Raw genomic sequence first — 17,772 nt, forward strand, 5'->3', positions numbered from 1 at the left:
GCCGATAACCATTTCTCTCTTCTTGGGATATAAGAGACCTGCGGAATTATCCGAGATGATTTGGACCTCTCGACCAAAAACTCCCTCTTCGAAGAACTGGAGAGCCAACCAAATTGCTTCCAATTCTTTTAGATTATGTGCCAGGACTTCTGTACCTCTGTCCGGATGCCTGGCACCCTCTTGGTATCACCTGAGGTGATCCTCAACCCATTGAGAGATGTTTAGAATTATTTCTAGATCTTTGATGTTATTTCAGTTCTCCTGTAGGAAAAACTGTAGAGGTCTGAATTGCAGTCTATTCAGGGAAACAAGCTTCTCCAGCGAGGAAATGGTCCCCAGCAGACCTCATCCATTCCCTCACTAAGCATGCTTCCTTCCCTAATAAGGCTTGCACTTTTGCATAAGCAGGAGAGCATTATTATAGTGCTGTGCCGCGGTAGACTCATACAGAATTCTGTTACAGTGCGGTAACCAGCGCCTAACAGGTCTAAGAGATATCTCTGTTGAAAATTTCTTAGTAAAAGGAAGTCATGTTTATTCATGATTACTAGAAATCCCCTCAACCCGAGGCTAAAGTCCATGATTGTAGGGCAGAGATACGGTTCGTCAATCAATCCCGCGGGAGAGAGACACTTAACCGATGGCGCATAACAGCGAGATTCCTGATACTGAGTTGGTGACAGTTACAGCAGCTTACGTTCACCTTCTCGCAGTATTAGCCGAGTTGCCAGCTACTATTTCTACCAAGGAATAGATTTTCCATTATTTGAACAGAAACTCTCAAGTTGGCATATTTAAGCGAAACAGAATTCGCTAAATACAGAAGCTGATTTTGTGTTGTAACATTACACGTAATTAACCAAATGTTAAATCGGAAACTCCTGGAAAGTTGCCGGGAGTACCGATTAAATATACTGCGTCATCCACAATGACAGCAGCCTTCTATCGTCGTCTCGCACTATTCTGCCTGAGTTACCAGCTACTCTATTCTACGAAGGAATAGGTTTGTTACTATTATCGATCAGAAGGAAATTCTCAAGCAGGCATATTTAAGCGGAACATAATTCGCTACATGCAGAAGCTGAGTTGGTGTTGTTGTAGCAATACCTTTTAGCGTTGTCCTTACACCGGAAACTCCTGGAAGTTTGCAGGAAGGACCGATTAAACACTTAAAATAACAGTCTTTTCGGTTGCCATCTGTAGAGGTAACTATGATATGCATATATGACTTGAACCCTACATTAGTAATATGACGCAAAGATAAAATACGTAAGTATTGCAGTCACTTGAACATCTAATTCTCTACTACATTCTTTCCTCGACGAGGAAGAGAGAGAGAATGGAAATCGATTGTCTTCGTTAGAGATTAGATTATAAAATTTTTGGCACATAGCCAAGCGCCGGAGCCGGGGGGCCATTCAGCGCATAGTACTAATCTTACAAATAAAAAAGTCACTGTCGAGACTGTCTTCGTTCTCTTTGCCAAGAGAACGAATTAATATTATTCGAATGGAGATCCTCAAGTGAGAACCGAGGATCGAAAAGGACAGTTGAAGCTTCTTATGATATTGGACATAAGACTACATGGACGTAGTCTACAAGTTTTTCCTGGATGAGCCTCTGACTAATGAATGAGAGCTCTTTCGAATTTTGTTAATGAGAGCTTATCCGCTTATGCAATAAAATGTTATTAAGATCTTTGTCAATGAGAACTAACCCATTTACATGACAAAGTAATCCAGGAATTCGAGCATATAATCTTCCCGATTCCCGCAGAAATCGAGGAAGGGGCAGGATTCCTGATCAGAGACTGGGCTTACGACAGGTAGGACCTTAATGTTCCCCTTCGGCAGCGCAGACCTGAAAGCAGACGAGGCGTTTTTATGACACCGATATCTGCTTAGAGTTTTTCTGGAATTCATCAAATCATGGATTCTATTGAACGCTCCCTTCGTTGAAAGCGAAGTAGACATCTTGACGAGACCAAACTCCTTCCTCTTCTTCGACGACGCCCTCTTGAAGAGCGTTCTTGCAGGAATCCTGCCGAACGTCTTGATGCGTAGGACGCCTATCGTTCTGAAGAACGTCCTGGCAAGTGCTCTGCGCTAGCGTCATGGACGTATAGGATGCCAAGCGTCTTCAAAAAAGCGTCCTCGCTAGCGTCCTGGCGAGCGTCCAGATGTGTAAGACATCGAGCGGTCTTTCCAAAAAGCTTATCAATGTTTATGACGTCGAGCTCTTCCAGAGCGTCCTGTCCTGAGTCTCTTCGTGTAAGACGTCGAGCATCTGCAAAAACTTCCTCACGTCTCAATGCGTAGGACGTTGAGTGTCTCCAAGAGACATCCTCGCGAGTCTTACCGAGCGTATTGGTGCATAGAATTTTGAACAGCATCTAAGAGAGGATCTTGTCGAGCGCCCTGAAGCATGAAATGCCACCCAAGAGGCGTCCTGGAGAGCCGCACGCTGCTCCTGAAGTGTGAGAGCACTATAAGACGACATACAGCTATCGTCTTCAAGACGGCCTTAAAGACCTTCGTTACCTTCTAACAAAGACTGTGGCTGCCTGTGCGACATCTTGCGTCTTTGTAATGCAAATGAACATATCCAGAAACGCGCTCAAAAAAGGAACGCCGAGCGTTCCGAAAGGCATCCTCACGAGTTGCTTGCCGATCGTCCTGATTGCATTCTTTGAGCGTCTTGAAGAGCGTCCGGAAAAGGAGAGCGACGAACATCAAGGAAAGCGTCATAGTCAATGACGTGCGTCAACACGAGTAACCTGAGAGGCTTCCTGGCGAGGGGAGAGCCGCTCATGAAAACGCGGAGCGTCCTAAGCAGAAGTACGGTGATCGTCATCAGGAAGAGTCTTAAGGACGTTCGCCACTCTGACAAAAACGACAGCCGCCTGTGCGACATCTTGCGTCTTTGTCACGCTCATTGACACTGCAGAAGGGCATTTAAAAGGACGCCTGTGTGTTCTTGGGTATGAGGAATGCTTTGCCCTTCTGTCGAAAACTAGGATAGTCTGTCCAGCGTAGCTGCCGAACCAGAGTCATCTCTGTCCGCTGACAGAGCGTCCCTTAGGGACGAGTAAGAGGCGTCTTGGCGAGCTGTTTGACTATGCAAATCAGCTTGCTGGACCTCAAGCTTATCAGCTTGAACAATATCCAGTTTCGTAGTAAAGCGAACGTCACATAACACATACGGAGCGCCATGAGGAGAGGAGGGAGGGAAGTGTCTTGGAGAGCAGAAAACAATCCTTGCTACAAGAGTAACGACGTTCCTTCCTCTCGATAGAGTGTAGTGTGTCTCGAAAGGCGTCCTCGTGAGGGTTCTGCCTTATGGACATTTTTTATCTCTTGACAAAGTTATGCCGAAGGGACGCCAGATCAGTACTCCGACGCTCCCTCCTGACGAGAGAGAGGACGTGAAGCATCCCCTTCTCTAAAGCTTCTTTTTAAGAGGGCGCGAGTCCTTTTGAGAGCTCCAACCCTGCGGGGAGGACGCCTCGGAGGACGAGAAGCAATCTTTCATGATTCGTGCACGTGCACGATCTTTGGCAGCCTGGGAAGCGTCTCAGGTCCTGCCGCAGGGATGCCATATCAGTGGGCGTTCCTCGTAACCCTCCTTCGGCTTTCGACATGCCCTCTCCCTGTGGTCCTGGGAGTCTGACAGAGGTCTAGACCTAGAGGCATTATAAGGCCGATCTGACGCCCCCTCCATAACACTAGGGGCACTAATTCAACATCACTACACTCACAACACTGATTGGAGATAGAGTACTTTAGATTCTAATTACTGATGTAATCCACCATAACAGAAAGGGCATTACCTCTCACAAACACAAACTCTAGGCCCGTAGGCCATACCACAAGGTTAGGCAAAATAAAGTTTACAGGAGGTTAGTAGGTTTATTACCCTGACTTCTGTTTACTGATCTTGGAGGAAGACCTCCTGATTCTATTACGCTCTAATATGACAATTTGTCGAAAATTGCATTTTTCCTAACTATACAAACCTGAGGTCCTTTAACAATAGGAAGTAGCTAGCGGCAGCTGGAACGGTCGTAAGCTTCGAACAAGGGGAGAACGGTAGTTAACTGCTTGTACCGACAAAGTCGCGCGCCGCGCGACTGGGAGGTAAACAAATCACTTTTGCTTTTGGCCCATGCAAAATACGCAGAGTGAGGCGTGGCATGAGGAGGGACTATATGTAAAGGACCTCAGGTTTGTATAGTTAGGAAAAATGCAATTTTCGACAATTGTCATTTGTTCCGATACGTAATACAAACCATCGGTCCTTTAACAATAGGAAAGCCTCAACTTCTTGGTGGGAGGAATCTGAGTCTTTTGATGAAACAGATGGTGTTCGTCCATCCCTGGAATGCCTCCCTGGTCGTAAGAGCGAGGGGAGGGATCCAAGCCTCTGTCCGATTGATCGGGGTGTGCACCGCAGATCAATGGTCAGAACCTCTGGGCCGAGTACTAAGAGAGAGGCAAGCGTATCTCTTCGTACCAGCAAGCAAGAACTTGTTCCTGTTTGCAAGAGGGCAACATAAAGTATGGGTTCTCAAGCTGGCATCCACTTCCTCCCCCTTGTTGGAGGAAGTTGGTGGATATACGCTCCTATCCCTAGTGAAAGGGATAGGATGGGGCTCTGTTGAGTAGCTCACCTGCATCTTGTCCTTATCCAGCAGGGTGACGACCGTGTCCCTCTAACCACAGGTAGAGGGGAAGAAAAAAGATGGGAAGAGGAGCCAGTCACACTCTCATTCACTCATCCTTCTTATGGTCACACCAGGACTCGATGCTGTTCAGCCTGCGAGGGTCTGGGTTCGCTACACAACGTGTTGAGCAGCCACCACGGGTCCCAAGGAAAAAGATCCAAGGACCTGTGGGCAATATCCCGAAGGTAGAAGGAAGGGCATGTGGTCTGGTTGACCAGACCCCTGCTTCAGTACCTGCGCCACGGAGAAGTTCTTGCGGACAAGGCAGCATCTCCTTCGCATCGAAGGCGGTGAAGTCCATTAGGGAGGGGATTGTGAACGACTCGAACCAATCGTCAGGGACCGAAGGGTTCTGAGTCTTCGCTACGAAGTTCGGTACGAAATCGAGCGTCACGGATCCCCATCCCCTGGATGCTTGACTTCGCAGGAGAAGTCATGCAGTTCTCAGAGGAAAAGAAGGAAATAGTCGCATGACCTATCCCTCTTCTCTACTTCGGTGATGTCCAGTACCCATACTGGTCTGTCCGTTTGCCACGAAGTCTCTCGCATCCTCCTATCCCCATGCAGCGAAGTTCTCGGTAGTGGATAGGACACCGACACTCCATGGTGGGTGTCAATGGTATGGGTACTGTGACAAGCTTATTAAAACTAAGTAATGATTGCTCTGTAACAACCGAACTAAGTCAACAGCGTAGTTCGTAACTGACTCGGCCGCTCTGACAGCTGCCGACTGACTGCGTTCGGTAGGAGGCAAGTTGTCAAAGCATCCGAGTAAGTCACGTGACCTTCGCCTTTAAAGGGTTATGCCGAGAGACCAAACAAATAATGTATTTGTTTTCACCAATGCCGGACAGCGAGGTGATGATTCTCTTAAGGCATGTGCCCAACAGGCGAAAGTCAATTGCCTTCTAGAGGACCGAGGTCCCTGAAGGTAAAACATCTCATGGTTGTTGAATCTCAGCTAAGGAGAAACAACACTATGTACCGTTGAAGACGAAGGTGAGTATTGAATGCAACCTACGTCTTCACAGATGAATCGAGAGAAGGATTCTCAAGATTCATAACCTGTGCTTACAAATGACTGAAAACGCTAACCGCTATTTCATTGCTGTCCGGTGAGAAGTCGTAGTTGCAATGAAAGCGGGGGCGTTGCTTTACAAGTAATCGAAGAAAACACAGGGGAAAGCCGCCTGAAGAACTGCTTCTCATGGGCTGAACATTTGGAGTAGAGCTGTCAGGTCGGAGAGTAGGCGATGTCTTCCGACACATCTCGTAATTCGGTTGAACAATGAACAATTGTACACCTACGAATAGAGATATTTTGAAGACAAACTCAGATGTCTGCAAAATCATTCGCATTATCGCAGTGCGATGCAGCGGGAGACTTGTACAGACTTCTGTTACCGTGCGGTAAACAGAAAGATGAAAGAGGTCCAAGAGATATCTCTGTTGAAAATTCTCGCAATGTCGAAGGCGATGGAATCTAGCGTCCACAGCAGTAGATGGTCCTTCATTTTGAGAGAATCCCCGTTAATCAGAGACCTAAGTCCATGATTGTTGGGCAGAGATACGGTTCGGTAGTCAATCAAAGCAGGGCAGAGAGACATATACATGACCGTGCATATCGGAGGCCCAGCTGATACTGAGCTGCTATCAGGCAGTTCAATACGCAGTAGTTGAGCACCTGAGCTCTCGCTGACTCGTCCATTCCTGGAGTTGCCAGGTAATCCATTATTCCACGAAGGAATGCGTTCGGCTAGAACTACCGAGCATAAAAGATATGCTCGAGCAATTATATTTAGGCGAAACGAATTTCGGTAAATATAAAAGTTGAAATGGTGTTGTCGTGACAAAACCATAGTATATAAAATTGAAACTGAAAACTCCTGGGAGGTTGCAGGCAACCCCGAGTTGCAGTTCAATTAGAATACTTCTCTTATAAGTCGCAATCCGTAGATTAACTAGGATATGCGCCTACCCCTCGGACAATTCAACTGCTTAGTAGAATCATGTCGCGAGGTTAATATACGTAGTATATTTGTAGGATTCTGAACAAAGACCTCCATCCTAAATTCTTTCCTTCAAGAAAACAAAATAAGGATTGGAGATCGACCACCTTCGATCTCTATCAAAGAGAGTGAAGGAGAAGTCTTCCTCGAAGGAAAGCTTCAATGGTGAACAGAATACTAAGACGATAGTTCAAGCCAAACTGGATATTCCCGTCCGATCTTCTCTAGTCCAGGTTAGTCGCCTACTGTGAGATAGTTTCTTCAGCAGCAGTCTTCTTCCCAATGCTAGAAATTCCAGGAATTCGAGCATAGGCGAGGTTGCCCGATTATCGTGTATATCGGGGATTCTCGTCTCGCTCACTTTGGACCGTGGTCTCGCGTAATTGTTTGGAGATCGTAAAACTCGAACACTGAATGCGTTAGAAATTCCGTAGAATTCTAAGCAGTCTGCGAAACCCCCACCGGAATTCGGCAAACGATATCGGCTGGTGGTCCTCTCGATTCCCGTAGAAATCGAGAATGGGGCAGATTCCTCCTCAACGACCGGGGCTTACGTCAGGTAGGACCCGAAGGTCCCCCCGGTAGCGCAGTCCCGAACGTGGGATCCCTCCCCTTTCCCTCTTAACCGTAAGGAGAGAGGGAGGGGGAGGAATTGGATACTCGCTCGCCTTCCCAGTGGAACTAGCAGTTGGAGAAGAGTAGGAACAGCCATCGCCTTGCGGCGATGGCCTCTCAGAGTCTGGGAAAACGTATCGTCAGGAGAAAACGTTTCCCCGCGGAGGGTTACGAACTCTCACTGTAGGTAAGGGTCTGCCGCCACTGTGAACGTCGTCTGGGTGGGGCTGATCGACACCTGACAGGAGAGCCGATACCGTCCTCCGACTCATTCCAGTCCATCAGTCGAGGTCGAAACCTCTCACAGGGGAGGAACGAAGGAGTATTCAAATACGGTGTCCGAAGACACGTAGAAAAGCCGCTGTCGCAGTAGAGGAGGTGGAAGTAGCTTGATCGACCGGCCAGAACTGAGAGAGCCTTCTTGTCCGGAGACGAGAGACTCTGGTTCGAGACAGAATCGGCAAGTTCCGATCGCGGCAGACCCACCGTCGGTTTGGGTTCCCTCTCGGGCCCCAAAACGACTCTAGCAGAGACGTGGGCTCTGCTGGTGGGAGCGGCAATCCTTCCGCAAGGTCATTATGCTGACGAATCAGCTTAATGACTTCTGCAAATTCCTCTGTATCTCGGGAGTAACCGTGTCTTGCGGAGTAGGACCGTCCAGTCCCTCCAACAAGAACAGATCCCGAGATACTCCTCCTTCAGAAGGAGGAACAGCGGCAGACCCCTGACGGTCGCCTCCAGCTACTTGCGCGTATGTCCTGGTCTGGTCTAGAACCGTGCCTGGTCCATACGGCGTCATAGCGGGATCGCGAGCGGCGCACCTCTCGCGATCACTCATAGGTACCTCACTCCTCCCGGTGTAGCCCGAGGAGGGGGGCGGTTGCTTTGAAGGTACAAGGAGTAGGCAGAACCTGGACGCTCCCCCCTAGCTCGCTGGCTATGACCGGAGCAGTGCTTGAGGGCTGCTGCTGATCGTCCACCCGCAGTGGCGATCGAGCAGCAGGCCTAGCCTTGCCGCTCGCCTGGGGCGAGAGGCTCGGCTGAGAACGTCGACGCTGATCTCTAGCGTCAAGGCGAGCTGCTGCTGGTTAACGGTCTCCGCCTCCGGTCCCGATGGGAGCGGCGTCAGGTGACCTGCTAGGCTTCGTTGTCGCGGTGAGACCTCCGGGCGAGCGTCCTCTCGGCGCTGGCGTCGAGCCGCTGGTACCAGCCGTGGCTGGTACCGACGACCGCGGGGACCCCTCCCTCGCCTCAACCCGTGGCTGGTCAGCGACCGTCACGTCAACCCGAGCAGCCAGCTCGGTCGCTGCGAGAGTCCACTGGCCTAGCGAGAGTCGTCTGCACGACACTCGCCAGTCTTCTGCTCCGCGCTTCGGTCTTGGCGGCGAGCGAGCTCGAGTGTCAAGACTTTGGCTGGACGGTCTCCCGCGGGAGACCGTCCACTCGGTACTTCTCGCTAACGAGAAGCCGAGGCGGATCCTGGTTTAGCGGCAGAACCGCTAGAACCAGGCGAGGAAGTGCCAGCCGAAGCTGGTACTCCTCTGGTCCCCGTCTTCTTCTCCTTGGTAGAAGAAAAGACGGGCCCTGTTCCGAGGGAGCAGGAGGACCAGCAGAAGAGCTCCCCGAATCGCCGGAGCGAGACGGGCCCTTAGAAGGTCCCGAAGGAGCCTTCTTAGGGGGGAAAACCCGGGTTACCAGCTGGTCGCTGCAAGAGCGGCCGCTGGCCTGGCAAGAGTCACCTAGCGTCTCTCACCAGCCTTCTGCTCCGTGCCGCGTCTTGGCGCCGAGCGAACTCTGGCGCCGAAACTTGGCTGCACGGTCTCCCGAGGGAGAACGTACACTCGGGATCTCTCGCGAACGAGAGACCGAGCCGGAACCTGGCGTAGTGGCATCGCCGCTAGCACCAGGCGAGGAAGTACCAGAGCTAACCGATACTCCTCTGGTCCCCGTCTATCTCTTCCTTACGGAAGGGGAGACGGGCCCCGCTCCCGAAGGAGCAGGAGGACCAGCAGAAGGACCCCCCGTCACCGGGGTGGGTGGGACGGGCCCTTAGAAGTTCCCGAAGGAGACTTCTTAGGGGGGAAGGCAGCCTTCTTCTTCTTCGGCTTATGGGCCTTAGAAGTCGAAGGGGAAGAGGCAAGCAGCAGACGATGAAGACGAAGATGACAGCTTCCTCTTCTCCTCTTCCTCGTCAGCTCACGCAGGACAGTCCTCAGGTCCTCCATCCAGGCCGGAGCCGGGGCTATTGCCGAAGCAACACGGCCCGATGCACCTGTCCGGAAGGACCTGGACTGCGGGGAAGACCACACCCGTGGGCAGGACCAGCAATGGACAGGCACAGGAACCAGGAGCGACAGGAACAGCAACCAGCTCAGGAGCGGCAGGAACAGCGGCAGCGGTAGACCCAGAAGGGACAGCCAAGCCAACAGCGGGAATCACATCAGCGGCAGGTACGGCAGGCCCAGCGATCACCTCGTAGAATCATCGGCAGCCAGCGGAACCTGGGTCCTGGCGGCCGGTCCAGGGGCGAGCTGCTGGAACAGCGGAAGTCTGGGGCAGGCAACACGAAGAAAACAGGCGGCGGCGGCAACCCCACCTCGGTACGGCTGCGGCCCTAGTAGCGGCAGACGGCGTCATCGACACAGCATGGGGAGTGTAGACCAGGAGGGGGGGTGGGGGGGGAGCAGCATAAGCGGCCGTGGTAGTAGTGGAGACCGCCCCACCCGACCTCGCTAGACGCTGCAGCAGCCCTGGGTGGTATGCTAGGCAACGCCCTGCCTCCGCGGTGGTCCATACCTGTCCAAGGTCGTCTCCCACGGATGTAGCACCTGCGGTAACATAGATAGATTAGTAAGAGGGGTTCCCTCACGCACGGGGGGAAGACATGCCCCACCCCGAACGCAAGGAAGACCCCAAATACAAAATACAACGAAGAAGCTGAGCGGGGGGCAGGAAGGAAGACGAAGAATCGGATACCAAGGGAGTCGCGGGAGAGCTTTCCGACGACTTCCTGGCAGACCTTCGCTTCCCTACACCCGCACAGCAGTGAAAAGTAATATGAAAATGAAACAGAATACTGCCCTTTTGCGATTCACTTCATAGAACTTAAAGGGGAAAAGATCAATTCCCGGGTAAGAACGGGAAACTTGATCCAATAATATGATGCTATCATAAAATATATATGAAAATGTAGAAACAGCATACTGCACTTGCGATTTCATTTTCACATAAAAAAAATCGTAAGGATCAATTCCGGGTAAGAACGAAAATTGATCCAAATTAAATTTCATGCAAATAAATAAATGAAAATGAAAAGAATATTGCAATTGCGAATCCACTTCATTGCATTCTATTATACAAAATTAAAAAGGCTCGTGCCGAGCGCAATCACACTCTCGGTAACGAACGCACAGGGCAAAAAATATAATGAAAAGAGTACTTACATTTTTCAATTACACACTTTCGCCAAAAATACATGACTCGGCGCGAGCGCGCCCGCCCTCGGCACCGAGACATAATTCAAGGGTTCAATTCATGAAAAGAGAGGAAATCGCCGCATCTACGGCGATAACTCCATGTTGGTTCATAATTAAGTAATGAAAATGAAAACGTGTACTTACAGTTTCATTTTCAAGTCAAACAACCATTAGTAGAAAACACAATATAAACAAAGCATACGACGATGAAGCGGGCAGAGAGCGATGACGAACACGTCCTTCACACCCGCGGCCGAAAGCAAAAGTGATTTGTTTACCTCCAGTCGCGCGGTCGCGCGACTGTCGACAAGCAGTTAACTACCCGTTCTCCCCTTGTTCGAAGCTTACGACCGTTCCAGCTGCCGCTAGCTACTTCCTATTGTTAAAGGGACAGATGGTTTTGTATTACGTATCGGAACAATTGCCGTACTTACGAATAATACATCTTCCTTCGGATTCAGTCAAATATCACACTAATTACATTGATGTTTCAACAAGAATTATGTACAAGTCGTGCATATTAAGTGAGAATCTATCGAAAGTTTCGTTATTCTCACCTAACCCCTTGCAGACAACAAAGTCTGAAACTAGCCTAACTGGATTCAGACGTCTTATGTCAAGAAATTCAAAATTAAATCAATTTATGATAGCGTATGCCTAGCCGCAAATCCAAGTAAATAAACCAAAAAGAAAACAACCACGATACTTAAGCGGCAATGAAGTTCCAAAATCCTAGGCGGAGGTAATGAAAACAGGTGTTTACATTACCGGCGACAGAAAAAAATCTGAATAGAAGATGGGAATGGTTCCTGATATCCACCTCCCAGCGGCGGGAATGGGTACTAACCACCTGGCCGCCCACTGTGAGTGCCGGGGGGAGTTTTGAAATTCTGTCGGACTTCGGAGAATACAGCTATATATATATATGTCAGGTAGGTTTCATGAACAAAATATAATTTACTGGGGTGTTTTTGGAGGGCTTGGAACGGATTAGCCATTTTACATGGATTAGCCATTTTACATAGATAAACAAAATACTGTAGAGATTCTCACCTTTTATAACCATCAAGATGCGTTTCCGGTGTCCGAATATCTTAATTCCCAGTTCTTTGAGATCTGTACTATCCAATGTCAAGAACATGTTTAGGTCAACATCTTGGGACGCGAACACATCTTGAAATAAAGACGAGAGTATAAGGAACAAAAAAAAAAAATAAATAAAAAAAAAATAAAACTACTCAGAAAAGTTACATTCTAGGGGCAATGCTTCCTTGTAGCTGCAAAATTTCTAGAAATACTTAGTGGACCAAGTCATGAAAACTTGAGCTATGTTACGAAACTCTACAGATGGTAACATACCATATCCATTAACTAACATTTATATATTCCTTACCACTGCATTAATTGAGGCTATTGCCTCCGTGCTAAGTCCAAAACAACTAAAAGATTTGCTAACAATGACACTGCCCTTCAATGAGTAGAAGAGAAACTTGAAGTACTCCTCCCAATTAACATTTTAAGCTTCGGTTTTTCAAATGATTGAAATGAGTGAAAAAGATGCACACACAATCATGACATTCATATACTATAATCACATTAAATACAAACATTTATATTTCAAGACAATTTACTACTTCTGTTGTAAAATTTAACATTACAGAGTTAAAGTCAATATTAAGATGTCAATAAATTATCAGTCTTTGTAAGAAAAAAAAATGAAGCATGGGAAAACTAACTCATCCAGGGATACACCATTATGGTTAAAGTTATGGGGATGGAGTCAAGAAGATAATCCACTGAAAAGGAGAAATTATGTACTGAAAAGGAGAATGTAAGTTTAACTGGTGAGTACACTAAACACTAAAGATTACATAAAAGAAAAGTACTGTTTTCCACTGTCAAAAATGAGACCACTGACGCAAGGTATTCTCTGTTGATTTGTTTGTTTGTATGGTGCTTTTACATTGCATGAAACCAGTGGTTATTCAGCAACAGAACCAACTGCTTTACGTGACTTCCGAACCACGTCAAGAGTGAACATTTTACCATGGCAATGCAACAACTTCTAGACCAAACTCACCAATATACTGTTCCAGTTGTATGTCTGTCAATATAGATGTGATGTCCATTTGCCCTGAGGTGTTCACCTTGTTTGAGCGAGGTAAGATGCAGTCCATGATGTTACTAGCTGAGAAATTGACAGGTGGCCTTTGCAAGGTTAACTCTGCCTCAGCAGTGCTTACATTTTCAGGGATCTGTTAAAGGTTTAGGGTATTCAACAATATTTACTACACAATATCAATAGACTACATATTTAGCATGTACAGCATGATACTTTGTAGGCATATCATACTTCTTAATAAAATAAGGAATACGTATTCTATTCTATAATACGATTCCCTTAAGAGTTGTATTCTAAAAATTCAATGTGACTATTACCCTTTAACTAGAAAGTTATCCCTTTCATCAGGCAATTTTAAATTAATGCATACATTAAATGCTTCAATTCATCAGACCTAACGTTAATAGCTTCTGAACTTATCTGCTGACAATTATAATGAATTTAGCTGCGCTACCTTATGATAAGGAATCAGTTCAATATGGGACATCCAGAGCTGTTTAACAGGAGGCTTGACTGAATTGTATTTGGTACTTTTATACCTAGAATGTTACCAAAAGGCCAGAAACTCAATGCATCTAGTTTTATTCATAGTACTCAGGTGCTAACTTCCACTAAAACAAACCTGAGACAGGTGGGATGAGTAGGACAAATCTGAGAGGCCTTGGCTGTTTGAGAATCCTGAATATTCTCCTGATGGTGCTTTCCAACTATCCCATTTATCGACATCTTTCTGTGCCTGAAAGAGAAATTATAGTTATTAAAGTGAAACATAAGCTATACTAAAAATCATAGTACATATAATAGAATATAGAATTTATGCCAAAGGCAAGCACTGGGATCCATGAGGTCATTCAGTGCTGAAATGAAAACTGATGATAAACAGGTTTGGAAGGTGTAACAGGAGAAAAACCTTGTAGTTGCAGTATGAAACAATTGTTAGGAGAGGTTGGAAAGAAAGAAAATAAGAATGGAAAGAAAGAAAATAAGAATGGAAAGAAGAAAATAAGAATGGAAAATCAGATATAATTCTCTACTGCAAATTACTTGGCTCTACAAAACTAGGAAGTTAAACAGACTGGCAGCGCTTACAAAAAGATTCTCCATCAGCAAATAGAGGAGTAAAGCATTCTACTCCTAAGATCAGTGAAAACTTACATAGTTACTCTGAAGCCACTTCTCCTGCATCCTTTGACGGATCATGAAATCTGGCATACTCTTACTGAAGCCATACCCAGACCAATTTGAAGTTGGAGTACGTGGACCAGCAGCATTCACTTGTTCTTTCATAGCTGGAAAAAAAATTTACTTTCTCTCTCTTAAAAGGGCAAAGTAGAGTTATGGGTACAGTATACTCCTTGTGGTGACAGGCTAGTTCATAAACGTACAATACAATTACAAGTGCAGAAACTGAGCGAAATTCACCATCAATCATATGTCCATTTTATTGGAGTAATACAATTTGTCACCAAATTACCTAATGCACCTATCATAAAAGTCCTAGAACAGTAAGTTTAACTAGGCCAATCACACAAATAATTAGCAGATCTACAAATGACAATATTGTACTGTTACATCAATGGTTAATCTTGCAAGAAAACTTGAATCACAGATTGTGACAGTCCCCAGGACAGCTCTGTAAGAAGGCTCTCAAAGCCTTTTTTCAGCATCAAGGAAACCTACACTTACTCCTTACGGTTTACTAGCGGACATCTCGTTATAATTTTATATCTATGGTAAATTTTGCATCAGATTCAGTCTCTTGAAGGAGTAACTGGGTTGGAATACTTAAACAATAATAGCTAAAATGTCTTCACTAACACTTACTAAAGTAACAACTCCACATTCTCTATGGGTAAAGCAGTAATTACAATATGAATTCATACATCACTTTACAAGCAATGGTACCAGTTTTTTCAACTTTAGTAATGAAAAGCTCCTATCAAACTAATGAAAGTACTCTGACTTAACTAAGCAAGTATCAAGCCTGCTAGAACATACCCTTGGCAGCCTGAAGCTTTTTAGAACTGTAATCTGACAACGGATTCAACTTTTGATGCTCGAGTTCCATCCGCTTCTTTTCGCAGCCTGGGGCACGGCGTTCAATATCTGTCATCATCACCGAAAGAGCTGAAAAGGATTACGCCATTCAATACAAAAGTTTAAGTGGCTGAATATTTTATTAAATAGTGGGATGGCTACATTGATCAATGATAGCTGTTAGATAATGTAGCTATCAATGTGGAGCTGCAGTATTGTATTAGCAACTTGTAGTATTGAAAAATGGGCTAATTGATATTCTTTAAATTTAGATTAAGTGTTCACTTAAACAGCATAAGCCATGTTGCCAGAACGCTATAATGGCAGCCTATCATGATAAATTATTAACGAATGCATAGTACCTGTTATCCACAGCCATTCCATGACTAATGCAAACAGTAAATGTAACAAAGGTTTAGCCTCCTTTCAAAAAACACTGACCTTTCATTCCCATTTTCGAGGAGGAATCATAATCGCCAAACAGCAGCGACCCTTGGCTTGTCATTAGCTGGTCAGGTGAGGTGTCTCTAGGAGACTGAATAGGAGAGGAAACAGAGCTCCCAGTGTTACTACTGTTTCCACAAGATGCGTCCCCTGTGGGTCAAGTATTTTGTAGTTATTGAACACAACCAGTTCATCTCATTAAACAATTTCATCATGGTACTTTTTGTAGCCTTAACAATCAGGCTCTTTGACAGTTTCTACTCTAGGTACAGTATTAAATTTTACCCAGATTTCCTACAACAAGACCACCTTTAGTTATAAATTCACATCTGTAAATTACACACATTAGCAATTTCATCAGCTAAAGTACATGAAACTGAGTTACCAACTGAAACCATCTCTAACCCCTAACATTCAATTGCTGCATATAGCTGGTTTCCATAAATAAAACTGCACTGAAATAGATCCCTTGAATACGTGACAGTTCACTGCAACAAGTACATGACCCAAGCTATGAGAACCTGATATGTTGGGAAGTAGGTTCTACACTTTTCATTTTGATGTTTGGAACTGTTTATAAGGTTTTAATAATTGCATAAATATGATATTGTCATGATACAATAAAGTTTGTTCATACTTACCTGGCAGATATATATATAGCTGTATTTTCTGAAGTCCGACAGAATTTAAAAAAACTTCCGGCACACGCAGTGGTCGGCCAGGTGGTTAGTACCCATTCCCGCCGCTGGGAGGCGGGTATCAGGAACCATTCCCATTTTCTATTCATAATTTTTATTTCCACTGTCCCCTGAGGGGAGGTGGGTGGGTACTTTATTATATATATCTGCCAGGTAAGTATGAACAAACTTTATTGTATCATAACAATATCATTTTGTTCATGAAACTTACCTGTCAGATATATATATAGCTGAATGAATCCCACCGTTGGAGGTGGGAAGGGACAGAATAGAAGGATTTTGGGAAACAAATGCATGCAGATGATTTACATCTTGGTTCCACCTGTTAGCATAGCTGACTTCGTGATTACTGTCACCCAAGTCTGCTTCTGCTTTACTAGAGTTGCCAGCACAGTAGAGACCTATAAAGCTGGTGCACTCCAGATGATCTGTCAACGGGGGCGTGACCACAATGTGACTAGACCATGTTGACCATACCATGAGGGCTAAGAAGTAATATATATCACCACCTGACCAACCTAGCCAAAGTTAAGGTGTTTTAACTAAGGCTTAAGAGTTAAGAAGTCGCCATTGGCGGCGACTCAATAACTAAATTAAGAGCTCTTCCTAACCATTTTCTACAGGATAGGATGAGTGGTACTTCTTGCCCCCAAGATTGTGTCTGCAGACACGTATGGCCCTAGCGAGCAGCAGATCTCATATGCCGTCTTCACATCCCGCAGGAAGTGTGAAGCGAACACAAAGTTGCTTCGCTAAAACGTGGTACTCAGTATGTTACTGAGTGCCATGCTCTGTTGAAATGCTTCCGAGGCCGCGCCCTCACCTCGTGAGCATTCAGATCAAAAGATTTCAAATCTTTGTGCAAACACAATGAAGGAGCCTTTTTGAAAGAACTCCTTAACACTAAAGCCAGGGTGTTCTTTGATATGGGCAAGTCTGGTCTTTTTTGGAACACTGCAGATTGTCCGAAGGACTTCGACTTTCTTTAGTTTTATGTAGATAAAACTTGAGACCCGACAGGGCACAGGACCCTGTCTGGCTCTTGCCCAATAACTTTTGCCATCCCTTGATTCTAAGCTCCTGGCCCAAGGACTAGACGGGTTTCCATTCTTAGGCCACAACGGAAGGTTTAGCGAACACACCGCATTGTGTTCCCTAAAGCCAAAACTTCTGACGATGGCTTAAAACCTCACTAACCCTCTTTGTCGTAACTAGAGTGGTTAGAAAATAGGCCTTTCTGGTCACGTGCAATAAGTTAACCAAAAGGAGAGGTTCGAAATGCTTTGACATCAAGAACTTCGGACTACGTCTAATTTCCATATAGAAAGCTTCGATCTGGACATGCACAGTCAGTCCGTCTGTACTAAAGTCAGGTGACCGACCAGTTGACCAGTCAGACGAATCAAGGACAGCAAGGCTGTACCCTGAAGACCCTAAGGCACTATTCTTCGCTGAAGGATGAGTGTCTGGACTGCCTGGGGGATTCAAGCTAAGCAAACCTTTGGGGGTGTATTAACGCAACCCAACGTCATTAGCGAATCAACTCCTGAGCAACTCCTGACTCGAGCTTCTGGTGCCAGAAGAAAGGAGCGAGGAGCAAAAAGGTGATTCAGTCCCGACGGACGAATGCCTGACAGTCCAACCTGGT

The 17,772-nt window shown here is 46.1% G+C and overlaps 1 protein-coding gene across 1 annotated transcript in view; it reads right to left on the minus strand.

Annotated features, from left to right (window-relative positions):
• The window catches only part of LOC135209355 (protein bicaudal C homolog 1-like), a 60,146-nt gene that overhangs the window by 25,585 nt on the left and 16,789 nt on the right, over positions 1–17,772 (minus strand). The window contains exons 13-18 of the mRNA XM_064242054.1: positions 15,424–15,576; positions 14,944–15,072; positions 14,101–14,234; positions 13,568–13,681; positions 12,904–13,078; positions 11,877–11,996 (exon numbers count right to left, since the gene is read on the minus strand). Of these exons, the coding sequence (XP_064098124.1) occupies positions 11,877–11,996; positions 12,904–13,078; positions 13,568–13,681; positions 14,101–14,234; positions 14,944–15,072; positions 15,424–15,576 (825 nt within the window). The remainder of the gene's footprint in view (positions 1–11,876; positions 11,997–12,903; positions 13,079–13,567; positions 13,682–14,100; positions 14,235–14,943; positions 15,073–15,423; positions 15,577–17,772) is intronic.

The sequence above is a fragment of the Macrobrachium nipponense genome, chromosome 37 (assembly GCF_015104395.2).
Source record: "Macrobrachium nipponense isolate FS-2020 chromosome 37, ASM1510439v2, whole genome shotgun sequence".
NCBI classification, from domain to species: domain Eukaryota; kingdom Metazoa; phylum Arthropoda; class Malacostraca; order Decapoda; family Palaemonidae; genus Macrobrachium; species Macrobrachium nipponense.